We start from the raw sequence: 12948 nt of genomic DNA, 5'->3' as shown, positions 1-12948 counted from the left end.
TCTTTCAAAGAACCTGCACAGGCATGACGAGCCGAATGGCCTTCTTCTGTGTTGTAAAATTCTAGGATTCTATTCTGTGATTCTAACTCACCTGCTCTTCTTTAAATACTGCCATGGGATCTTTTATGTCTCAGAGGGCAGACGGAGCCTCAGCTTAATGGCCCCAAGTTTCGTCCCGCGGCGAAAACGGCGGACCTCCGAGCTGGGCGCCTGTTTTTCGCGCCGAAAACTGCGCCTAAAAAAAAGTCCGATATTCTGAGCTCGATGTCTGCTTGGCACGGCGCGCTCTTCGCAGCAGGGGGCGGAGCCTAACACTCGCGCCGATTTTCTAAGTAGCAGGGGGCGGGTACAATTTAAATTAGCCTTCGTGGTGCCGGCAACCCTGCACGTGCGCGTTGGGGCATGCACGCAGTCTCACACAAACATTGGCACTCGGCCATTTTTAAAAATACTGCAGAAAAAGTGAAGATTTGTTTCTTGGACCCTGCAAAGGCTTGTAATTTAATTTTTTTTGATATTTCTGTGTGTGAGGGAGTGCTTTTAGCAGCACTGCTGAATAAATCACCTGCTGAAATCAGAGAGTTCAGCTTTTCACTGCTAAACTTGCAGAACCGGTGCTGCATTGGTGCATGCAAATTAAGGACTGTGTGTTTGGAGAAATAAGAGTGCCAATTCAACTTTGCAATAATATGTGGTGTTGACAATGCAGCACCCATTCTTCAAATTTAAATATAAAACTGTCGATGTGGCTGCCTCTCCCTGTCCAAATGGCCTCAGTCCCCCTCACAGCTCGAAGGCTGCTGCTGTATCTTCGGCTGCCGTCCAGCCACTGACGCCGCTGATATCTCATGGCCGAATGGCCTCGGGGGTCCGTCCGGTGCTGCTTCTTCGCGGCCAGCCATGAAGAGAATGAAGGCCTGCCTCAAGCACTGCAGCTCAGCTCGAAGCTTGCTGCCGCTGCCGTCGAGACACTGATGCCACACCGCTGCCTGTCTCCAACATGAAAGGCCTGCCTGAAGCACTTTCACACAGGTAGGACCATGGTTTATTTAATCTTTTCTTTGCTTATAAATTTTTATTCAGGTTGGATTTATTTGTATAATATTTGTATAAGTATAACTAAGGATTGATTGTAGAATTTAATGACTTCCCTCCCCCCTCCCCCGACCTCGTTCCCTACGCCTAATTTGTAACCTACGCCTAATTTTCTAAAGTGTAGACAAGGTTTTTTTCGAGCGTACAAAAATCTTCACTTATTCCATTCTAAGTTAGTTTGGAGTAAGTTTTCACTCACGAAACTTTGACATCAGGTGTAAGTGGCCGGACACGCCCCTTTTGAAAATAAAATTCTGTTCCAAAGTGAAACTGTTCTACCTGACTAGAACTGGAGCAAACTAAATGTGGAGAATTCCGATTTCTAAGATACTCCGTTCTACACCTAAAAATCAGGAGCAAATCATGTGGAAACTTGGGGCCATACTTTCAGGGAATTATGCATTTGAACCCCTAGATGTCTCTGTTCATCCATATCCTTCAGTGTCTTTCCCTTAAGTCTATAATCTCTTGTTTTTCTCCCAAAAGATAATCTCACACTTACCTACATTAAATTGTTGCCATTTTGCGAATCTGTCTCTGCCTTTCAGTTTACCAAACTTCCTATTTTTCTGTCGCCGACAAATTTCGAGATTGCAAGTCCAAAGCCTATACAGAGAACAAAAGTGGACCCTTGGGGTACACTACTTCGAACTCATCACCATTTCTTTTCCAGATTAAGTAATACTCATATCTGAATTCTTTGATTTCCTGTCAACTTTCTATCCAGGACATTAGAGTTTCTCTTGTACCATATGTCTGAATTTTTCTAACAACTCTCGTGAAACACCTTATAAAATCTGCATGCACTACACATGCAACCACTGAATTACTTCTGGAAGTACAGTCAATGTTGCTTTGAAGGCAAGAGTGGCAAATTATTTGTACACAGCAAGGTCCCTCAAACAGCAATGAGAGGAGTAATCAGTTGATCTGTTTTGTTGGTAATTGGCTGAACGATGAATGATGACTAGGACAGCAAGAGCACTCCCTGCTCTTCTGCAAATGGTGCAATGGGATCTTATAGATTCATCCGAACAGGCAGATAGAGCCTCAGTTTAACATCTCAAAAAGATAAGAATTGCACATTTGCGAAGTATTCAGAACTGGTGGCGTACTTGAGGTATCAAATGCCTTCCAAAAATCCACATGCGCTACAACTAAAACCAATGATCACATTCGTGTTTGTGGCAGCTTATTGTGCGCATATTGGCTGCCACATTCCTATATTACAACAGTGACTATACTTCAAAAGTACTTCATTGGTTGCAAAGCCTTTGGGACGCCCTGAGATCATGAAAGGCACTAAATGAAACTCTCAGCATGACTACTCAAAATGACACAAACAACAATTGGACAAGCCACAAACTGGACTCCACCCATTGTTTTCATGTTTCTCCAATGTGCTGCTTTGGTGGTTGGGGCATGGCAGAAAGGGGAAAGAGGAGGAGGTTAAAATTCTTTTCAGTTTAGACTGAACTATATTTTCCTGATAATCTATTAACCAGAATATATGATAGAAGTTTCCTCTTATTTGATGAGAAAAAAAAGGTAGAGATTATGTGATCCCATTCTTCAAAATGGAAGTTCTCCTCTAACCCTAATCCTATCAAAAAGGGAATATCTAAGCTTTAACCAAGGCTCAAGAACACCAAAACATCACAGGCAGACAACTCATTCTCACAAATTGTACAGTTCACCTAAGCCAAGGCACAGCTATTATATTGTGAAGGGATGAGAGATTGTTTGGCACCAAAAATACTTTGTTTGCTGTGGAAATACATTAACAAATTTCACATTTTACTTGGGCATGGAAACCAGAGTGCAGAAGGATTTATCTTAAGCTGCTAGCTTTGACCAATTTAGCATGCCAAATCTTTTTGCAGGAAGACTGAAAAAACCCTGAGAAACTTGGAAAGAAGATTCCAAATATCTTCAGGGGAAAATACGCTTAAAGAAATAAGTCACAACAGCCTCTAACTCCCAAACCTGCCTGGCTGAAATGGCAAACCATTTTCCAGGAAGACTAAATTCAAGTCGATCAGCAATTGCATTAAACAGACTGGATTCTCCTGAAAAGAATTGGGCCTGACAAACTTACAGTAAATGCTGGTCACATACCAAACGTCTTGTTAATAGATGATGCACATATGAAGTGCATCATATACAAGCACAACAACCTCACCTAGCCAATTTCCATTACTTCCAGCTGGTGAAGTACTGAGCAGCTTTTGGGTAGATCTGATCCAGATGTAATTCAATGAACCATTCAAGGAACAAAACCACAGCATCTAAAAAAAATTCAAACCCTGATCGACCACATTCCTTATTCTATTTATTCCCAATATCCTATCTAACATCATTGTGGAGCACCATTAGTACAAGGACAAAAACGATGACCTTCTCAGTAATTAGGGGTGGGCAATAAATATTGCTCACATGCCAAGAACATGCTTTAAAGCCCTTTTCACAGTCTAGTTGGCTACATCTAGATGCATCCAGCAATCCTATCATCCTCTGGCTGCTATGTAAATAAACCCAATTGGATCAGGTATTGCATATTCATAGGGGTAAAATGCATCAACAACAGGGACAGTGCCACCATGTCTGAATTACCTGCAACGATTTTTGGGGGGTGGGGGCGGGGCAGGAAGAGAAAGATAAGGGAAACCTGAGTGATCAACCCAAATGTTCTGCTGCATTCATTCAAACTGTGAAATAACTGCTTTCCTTTTTGTGGATCAACTTTCAGCACTCTTTCAAGAAACAATCTTTTAAGAGTGCTCGGAATATAGCCACAAGTAGACAGGACAGGAGGAGAGGATAAGCTTGAATTTTTTTATCATGAACAGCGAAGCAATTTATACAATGCAGGTTGTACCAAGTTAAAAAAACAGAATGGTTTTTGAAGTAGAGGTATGGTCCAGTTAGATTCTGTCTTTCAAACAATCCTGATCTGTTGCAAGATTTCAATAGGATTATTTATACTGTAATTAAAAATCTACCAGAGTAATGATCTTCATTTGTGCAGTGATCCCAAAACTGTACATTTAGAATGTTTACAGGCATTTAAAAAAATAGATTATCTGCATGAACATTTTGCGTCTTTCTACGCAGTCGGACCCGGCCCCTTTTGTACATGCGCACCCCATCCATGCATGCATGCACAGTACCCCACAGTGCAGTGCAGCGTGACCCATGCTTTGTTCAGCTCTGTGGATCAAGGTCCTCGAGAAGCTTGGATCGAAAGGGAAAGATGGGGGTGATTAGAGAGACGGGGGGGAAGGGCGGGAGAGACAGAGAGAGATCTCGGAGGGGGGAGGAAATCGGAGGGAGAGAGAGGGAGAGGGAGGGGGGGGGGGCGGGGAAGAGAGAGGGAAAATCGGTGGGGGTGGGTAAAAGTGCAGAGTGCACAGTGGGGATTTGTGGAAGAACGTGATCCAGATCTAAAAAGGAGATTGAGAGCAAGAATGTGATCCAGATGGTAAGACTGGACGAAATCCGGAAGTCACAACACTGTCACGATTCACTTCATACCCACTAAACCCGTTAACAATCAGTGACCCACACACAATGCCCCATCTATGTGGCTGGGGGGTGGGCGGGAACGTGGTTAGGAACCTGTGGGAAGCAACTTTGGCAGGAGGAGGTCAGTAACGGGCTAGGGGAGAGATCAGATCAGGAGCTTGGGCAGGAGGTGGTCAGAAACTTGGGCTGGGGGGGGGGGGGGGGGGGGCTGAAGGGGAGGTCAGGAACTTGGGCAGTGGGGGCAGGAACTTCTTTGGGGGATGGGAGATGGTCTTAACCCGCGAAGATGGTCTTAACCTGTGAGACTGAGCCCTGCCTGCTCCAAGTGAGCTCTTTTCTACCTGGAGTTGGCAGTCAGAATGGCTCGAATTACACTTGGCAAAGAGAAACTGCTGGGTATGTCATATCCTCCAAGAGGACCGATCAGCAATCAGGACTAATCAAGGGGGCCCCAATCAGAGCTTTGGGAGTTGCAAATTAACGCGTCCAAAATAAAACACACACACGATACGGTCATACCACATGGTTACAGCTCAGCCACAACAGAATATTGACCACTGATTTCTAGATTGCAAGCTAATTAAAAATGAACTAAACGAGAACCAATCAAATAATTCAAAAGACAAACAGAATACTTCTCTCCTATTTCCATATAGATTTTATAATTAAAAGCTAACATATGGAAATAAGTGTTCTACTAAACTGGGCTCATTTTATGCAATCACCACATGGTAGGACACTAATAAAAGAACCGAATCTGCCAACCGAATGCAGGCATTGCCCCAACGTTGCAAACTTGCAATATTGCATTGTCTTTAGTTTCACAGATTACTGCTTCTGACTGTTCTGGAATGTCCAAACTACTGCTTTTGGGCCACATGAATCCATGCTAAGTTTTGAATATTTATATTTCTTAAGTTATTGGTTTCATCTGCTCGAGTTCTGCAGACGTAACATTTTAGAATGGGCTGCTCCATCACTGATGTATTTAGGATTTAACCAACAATGATGGAGCTGCTTTTCCAAACTGGCGAACCTGTAAATTCGAGGTGGCAAAAACAGTGGAGCAAGAAATAGAATAAAGCATTTTGCAGGAGGATGACAACACCAGTCAACATCAGGAACTAGTAATAGCCTTGCATTCTCAAAACACAAGTGTTGAAGTGTCAGATTTTGTTTTTATTACATACCTGAATTGAAAAGAGAGCATGCAAAAGCAAATGTTCTTCTGTGTATTTAGTTACATAAAATTAATTCAGCAGAGGTTGTTGGTGGATAAATAATGGATTCTAAACAGCAAAAATGCTTCAAAATTAGCAATGAATGTTGTATTTTAATGTTTGGCCTCTAAATATTTTTTGTGGATCATGGTGGCCTCTTAATGCATCTTATCTTTAAATCTATTGTTACAGTGATGAAGCATTAAACTATGAAATGCTGCAAAGGTCAAACCAGAGAAGATAATCTAAGCATATTGAAGAAAAGTAGCAGCAGACATTTATTGCTCCAGTGGCCACATAAAAAGTAACAAAAGCATGTTGCAATACTTTTTATTAAACTGAACGACAATGCAGAACAGTTTGTTATCAATTTTTATACACGACAAACACTTGAGCAATTTTTTTGCTATTATGGACAGTTGCTAAAAAATGTAAACTGGCCCAACAGACATCGCCAGATCTGCTGACTGTAAGGGTATGAAGTAAAGCAAGTAGTTTCAACTCAAGTAGTCATGCGCTCGGGTCCACCGCACAACTGTGCAAACTTTGGTACAAATTACCACTCAAATTTTACTCAAGCTAGCCATTAGGATAAACATTAAGAAAAATTCGCTGGTGCAATAAGAGGTGCTGTTGCGGTTAGGAAGAACACCTCACTTGTGCCTGAACTGGCAGAGCTTGATGACGACAATAAAATTCAAAAGCACTATTTTCCAGCATTGACACCACTCACCTTGATGAGCATATTTTTGAAGCATGACCTTTTTTCTAAAAAAAAACTCATGTTGTACAACATTTTGACAAACTATCACAAAAAAAGCTTCATGGTCATACTTACTTATCATCAAAAGCCCGTTTCCAAAATTCGGCAGCATCTGCCTTTGTGATGCGAAAGTTGTCACCCTGAAAGTGGCCAGAAGGGAAAATGGCCTTGATTTCTGCAAGCATGTGACTAAAGATGAGTGACAGCTTTGTAAGATTCCTCCTAGGGGGGAAAAAAGCAGCACATCAGAAAACAAGATATTTCAATCCACTTCCAAAGCAGAAATCTATACTCCATTTAACACTTGCAATTGCAGAAAACTCAAAGAGCACACAGGAGCTCTGTAATTTTTAAATTCTGTCCATTAATGGAGGAAACTGAGGTGGCAAATTTAAAAAGATCATGGTACGGTCATTTCAGACAGAGAGGCCACCAGTCTATATGTACACAATATTTAAAAAAACCTCCTGCCTGAACACCATCACAATGAAGCACATTAAAAATTCCTATTCTATGGCTGGAATTTTCTTCGAGGAGGCGGCCAGGTTTCCAATACGACCTGCCAACTTTACCGGCAGGGCCTAATTTGAATGTGAGGCCTTGGTTTCCCACCTGCAGCCAGCCAGCTTGAGAGGTTGGCTGGCTGCGGGAGGGTAGGCCTCAAATGTGAGGGGTCGATCCAGGGGAGGGGGTCACAGGGGAAGGTTGCAATTGGCAGGAGGGTGTCGGGGTTGTCGGCATCGGCCGGGGAATGCCTGGGAAGGTAATCGGAGGTCTCATGGGGGGGGGGGGGGGGGGGGATCTCTGAACAAGGTGGGGCATAGGTATGATCGGGACCCTGGATCCAGGAGGTCTGTATAAAGCCACTTGCCTCCTGGATGCAATAGTTCTCGTCTCTGTTTAACTGCTGGGTTTCACAAAGTTAAATTCAAAATGGAAGGGAAAAGAGAGACTTTCAGCCTCATTGCAAATTTAAATTAAAGTAATGCCCCCTGGGAGCAGGACGGTTGTCCGCCCCCCTACCAGCAAATCCGGAAGTGAGCAGGATCAGGTCGGGATTTACATTTTTAACAATTTAACTGCCCCCACACTCCAAACCCACTCATTTTTTGATGGGAAAATTCCGGTCAACGTTACATTTACAGGTCACTGAGCCATAGGCCTAGTAATCTTGACCACTCCATGTAAAGTACGCTCATGTTTGAAAAGACTGCAAAAGTGTGACTTAAATGGAGGATCAGAACATCTAAAGCTGGAAAATTTAAACCACAACTCAGATTCTTAAATTACTAGACATTTAAAAATAATCCATCTCATTTCCACACAACAAACATATCGACCCAGATGGACTCCCATTTGTCTCAATATTAGTGCGCTTCTCAGAAACCATTACTCAAGCGATAAGAACACAAGATCATAAATAGCAGAAGTAGGCCATGCAACCCCTCGAGCCTGCATGGCCTACTTCTGCTGTTCAATATCACGAATGATCTTCGACCTCAACTCCATTTTCCTGCCCAATTTCCATATCCCATGATTCCCCGAGAGTCTAAAAATCTATCTATCTCAGCCTTGAACATACAATATAGGCTGGAAATCCCGGCCTCCCCAGGTCCTTGCTGAGCGTCTACGGACCAGGGAAGGCATCACAAGCGCCGTTTTTCAGCGCACAATGCGCATCACCCTTACTACTTGGAACAAGGAAAAAGTTACTGTTCTCAAAGAACAGGATTTCTGGAAGCTTGATAATAAAAAATTAGAAATCAGAAATGCTTAATATTCTTGCGTATTGGAAAATTGCAATGTTGGATTAAAATATTGAACACCAGGAAAAGCAATGAAGCTGTTCAGACATCCTGAATTAGGATTCTAATAAGGGGCCTTTTAAACAATACAAGGTGACCGATCTCATCTGTTTAGCTCCAATGGAAAAAAATATCAAGGCGCTTCAGTACAATACTATTTCTTTTGCAGAAAGTCAAGTAGTAAGCACCATTCATTCCTCAAATGCAGGTACTGTACTCTATTTTCAACAGGAGTGGTTCAGATTAGTGTTTTACATAAAATCTGAAATACTGAATATTCAACAATAAAAACTGAAGAGAATTCAAAGAGATCTAGAAATCTAAATTTATAGCATTCTCCAATTTTTCTTGCATTAGAATAGATTTTCTAAAAGTTGTGACCAAGACTACCAATCTACGGTAACAAAATTAAGCGCATCTAATGATGAAGCCCCATTCTGTGGGATCTGAATGATCTTGTATCACATATTTTCATGTGAAATTTTATATACACACATGTACATGTATGTAAATAAGTATGTGTGTATACATTGCCACCTGTCACAGCACTGAAACAGCTCCAACTAAAGTCACTAATGACATTCTGCATAACTGTGACCACCGTGCATTATCCTTCCTCATCCTCTCTGCAGCCTATGCCCACACAACCTTCCTCCAAAGTTTTTCCACCATTGTTCAGCTCAGTGGGACTGCCTTATCTTGGTTCCACGCTTACCCATCTAATCGTAGCTAGTTTACTCCAACAATGGCAGCAATTTCTACTCCCGCAGTCACCTCCAAAGTCCCTCAAGGATTTATCCTTGGCCACTTCCTCTTCCTCGTCTACAAGCTGCCTCTATGCAATACCATCGCAACATGGGGGTTAGCTTCCACATATAAGTGGAGAACTCTTATTCCAAAGCTCTCTTGGCTGTACTTCCGTCCTGCATCTTCTGTAAACGTTCAAAACTTTGCTGTCATGTTTAAATCCCTTTGTGACCTCACCCCTCCCTATCTCTATAACCTCCTCCAGACAGTCCTACAACCCCCTCGCTTGAACACTCGGCGTGGGTGAGCATCCCGTCAATCTTTCTAGCATGTAACTCAAGGAAAGGATAATCCTGTTCACTCCATGCATGATATTTAAAAGTTTTAGATCAGAGTAGGTATGCACCTACTGCACACAATATGCAAAATGTTTTAAGTGTGTTTGGAGAAGGTGAGGTTGTAACATGTTCCTCAACAAAAAGAAATGACCCAACTGGCTTGGAACGACTGGTTCCTCTTCCCAGGCCATGGTCTGCCAGTCTTACTCACAATGGCCTCTCTTGTTTCCCTCATGCACCTACAGGGAGTTATCCCCGGTGTGCTGGCCAATATTTATTGCTCAATTAACATCACTACAACAGATTATCTGCTCATTATCATATTGCTGTTTGTGGGAGCTTGCTTGCTGTGCATATTGGCTGCCCCATTTCCTACATTACAACAGGACTACACTTCAAAAAGTACTTCAATGGCTGTAAAAGCGCTTTGGAAAATCTGGTAGTGGTGAAAGGCACCAAATAAATGCAAGTCTTTCTTTGAGCTCACGTGACACCCTCAGGCTCTTCTGCCAACATACAGCTAGAGTCGAGTGTGGTCTCTATTTAATTTTACTTTTAAAAAAAAAAAGTTTCCCAAGAGTCAAGGAATTGTTGGAAGAAGGGCCCGACAAAGTCAGCAGAGTTTAGAGTAGATGGATGGATTGAAGCTGGAAGAGTTCAAGCACAGTGAGACAAGTGACCCATGGACACTCTGAACTGGAGGCAGGAGTAGGGTAGTTATTAAGCTTGCAGAATTCAAGATGCAAGAGAAGGTTGAAAAAGTTCAGAGAACTTGAAGAATCTGCATGGGGTGGGGGAGGAGCAATGGAGTGGGAAAGGTTGCAGGACTATGCAGCAGTCTAATGAGTCACGAAGATACAAGTGCAAATCACTGCCGAAGCACCAGGTGTACGTGCAGTCAGTGGAGGCCTCAGGACCGGGAACTAGAGTGGGCGCAGCAGCTTCAGGTAAGTTCACATCTTTAAGTTTTTCCCTCGATCACCTGCGGGAAGCAGCTAACCGGGATTTCTGGGCCATCAGTCAGTACTACACATGGTTCAAGGTCCCCACCGACAAAAATTATGACACATTAGGACTCAGCAACACAGCACAACTAAGAACAAAATCCCTTTACTGCTTATCCACAAGCAGCACCATGGAACATAACTAGATTTTTATAAATGCACTTGTTAGTCATATGAGCCAGCGGCAATAAAATTACTTGTTATTTTGGTTGCACACTTAACTATAAATGCAGTTCTGGATCAACTGACCACACTGGATACGAGGTCAAAATCTATATCTAGAGATACAAAAGATTGCTAACTCACTGCTACAAGTCTACAACTTCTAGCTCATTATCTTGATCAAACCATCATCGCACTTTTGTAAAATTTACTTTGTGATCAATTTTAAGTTCACATACATACATAACCAGTTGCAGAGATATACTGACTGGCACTGGATACTGTGGTTTTGTTTTTCTTCTTCAATGTGTTTAGCACAACACGTCAACAATAAATTGAGAATAATGGCGCCTGGCACTTCAAAAAAAAATATGTAAACATTTCAATGAGGATGCTTACAATTTTGAAAAACCACAAGTGAGCTTTTCCAGTGTTTTGATCTCACAGTACCTCTTGGATCGAAGGGGCAATGCAACTTGAAAATGAGAAAAGTAAACAGTGAAAACGTTTTACAAATTAAACGTTTTGGCAGTTGCCAGAAAACCTACTGTCGCTTGATTATAAAGAGAGACCTTGTTTAAATGCATGAAGTGAACCCACGTACATGCCAATTAGTCCGTTGTTCACTTTTTACTTTCTAATTTAAGGCAGTAATGTAAGTTTACCCATTTTGGGTGTGTTCATATCACTTATGTGTTGCTTAAATAGTACAGAGAGTATGTGAAGGTCCAAAGGACAAAAAATATTTTGTTATACTATATCATCATAAATGAAAGAAATCTGGGAAAGTTTGACCAGACTGCAGAAACTGTAGGTCTACAGCACAAAGCTGCCTCAACTTTGGCATGTGTTGCATACTTCATCAGCATGTAGAGAGGGCATACAAACAAACTGTGGGAAATTGAAATATCTTCACAGTACAGGAGGCATTGTAATGCAAACACAGAGGCTGTGGTACAATCTCATGTCTAAGATGTGTCACTTTGGTAGCGCCACAGCTCCTCCAGTAGATGGAAAGTAGGAAAGTATTTGACTTGATTGTTGGAAGGATGTAGTACAGAGAAACAAATGTGCAGGAAACAGTACACTTAATTTGTCTATGTGGCACCTGTACCTGTGAGTAATGCAGCGTTCCAATTCTTGGAAGAAATCGGGGCCAAGAAAGAATGGAGAGATTTCATCCCTTTCAGCATAATCCTTGTGGCATCACACACTGCTGCTAAATATCATAGCCCTCTCAAAACTATCTTTCTGGGGAAAAAATGCTGACTAGGTCACTACAGAATCAATAGGAATATGGTTATGGAAAATAACGTTCCAGAAAGATCACAGTAAGCTTTCAAATATTTTTTGCTAGGATTTTTGAGATTTGTGACATAGGGCTCAATTTTGCCGAAAGCCGTTTTTTTGGCATATTGCCAGATTTACGCCCGTTTTTCTAGGCCACAACTGCTCCAAAAATAAATGCGCCAAGTTTCCTCGCTCTATTTTTTTAAATTGGCACCGCACAGCCTGTCCTGTAGCCGAGGGTAGGTGGAGCCTAATGTTTGCGCCGGAAAAACGAGGCTGACCCTTCTGCACATGCACGAAAAAAAAGACGTTTTTGACGTGATTCTTATGAGCACGTATGCGCAGTACAGCTCCCGGTCTACAATCAGCCATTTTTTAAAGTAGGCTTTATGGTGTAATAACTTAATTGCGGAATTAAATTAATCTACAAAAGGAGATCTTTCACAATCTGAGGTATTGGCAAATTTAGAATCACTGATAAAATGAAATGGGGTATTGGAGTGCCACCAAAATCTTTCGCACAATTTTTTGGGGTGAATTCACCAGGTGGTATATTACTCAGCCATATAGACCAGGGAGTTTCAAATTCAACTTGTATTTTGAGTCAGCTGATCTCCGAGTTCTGGTAGAGGCACTGCAATTGGTCTCAGCATTTCTAATCAAGAACATAAGAACATAAGAATTAGGAACAGGAGTAGGCCATCGAGCCTCTCAAGTCTGCTCCGCCATTCAACAAGATCATGGCTGATCTGGCCTTGGACTCAGCTCCACTTACCCGCCCGCTCCCCATAACCCTTAATTCCCTTATTGGTTAAAAATCTGTGTGATTTGAATACATTCAATGAGCTAGCCTCAACCGCTTCCTTGGGCAGAGAATTCCACAGACTCACAACCCTCTGGGAGAAGAAACTCCTTCTCAACTCGGTTTTAAATTGGCTCCCCCGTATTTTGAGGCTGTGCCCCCTAGTTCTGGTCTCCCCGACCAGTGGAAACAACCTC

The 12948-nt window shown here is 42.2% G+C and overlaps 1 protein-coding gene across 2 annotated transcripts in view; it reads right to left on the bottom strand.

Annotated features, from left to right (window-relative positions):
- cblb (Cbl proto-oncogene B, E3 ubiquitin protein ligase) overlaps positions 1-12948 on the bottom strand; it is a 190193-nt gene that overhangs the window by 110867 nt on the left and 66378 nt on the right. For both annotated transcript variants that reach the window (XM_070893625.1, XM_070893626.1), the window contains exon 2: positions 6679-6825. In XM_070893625.1, the coding sequence (XP_070749726.1) occupies positions 6679-6825 (147 nt within the window). The remainder of the gene's footprint in view (positions 1-6678; positions 6826-12948) is intronic.

The sequence above is a fragment of the Pristiophorus japonicus genome, chromosome 11 (assembly GCF_044704955.1).
Source record: "Pristiophorus japonicus isolate sPriJap1 chromosome 11, sPriJap1.hap1, whole genome shotgun sequence".
Lineage (NCBI taxonomy): Eukaryota > Metazoa > Chordata > Chondrichthyes > Pristiophoridae > Pristiophorus > Pristiophorus japonicus.
Note: the sequence above shows the minus strand (reverse complement) of the source record. Positions and strands in the feature narration are given on the sequence as shown.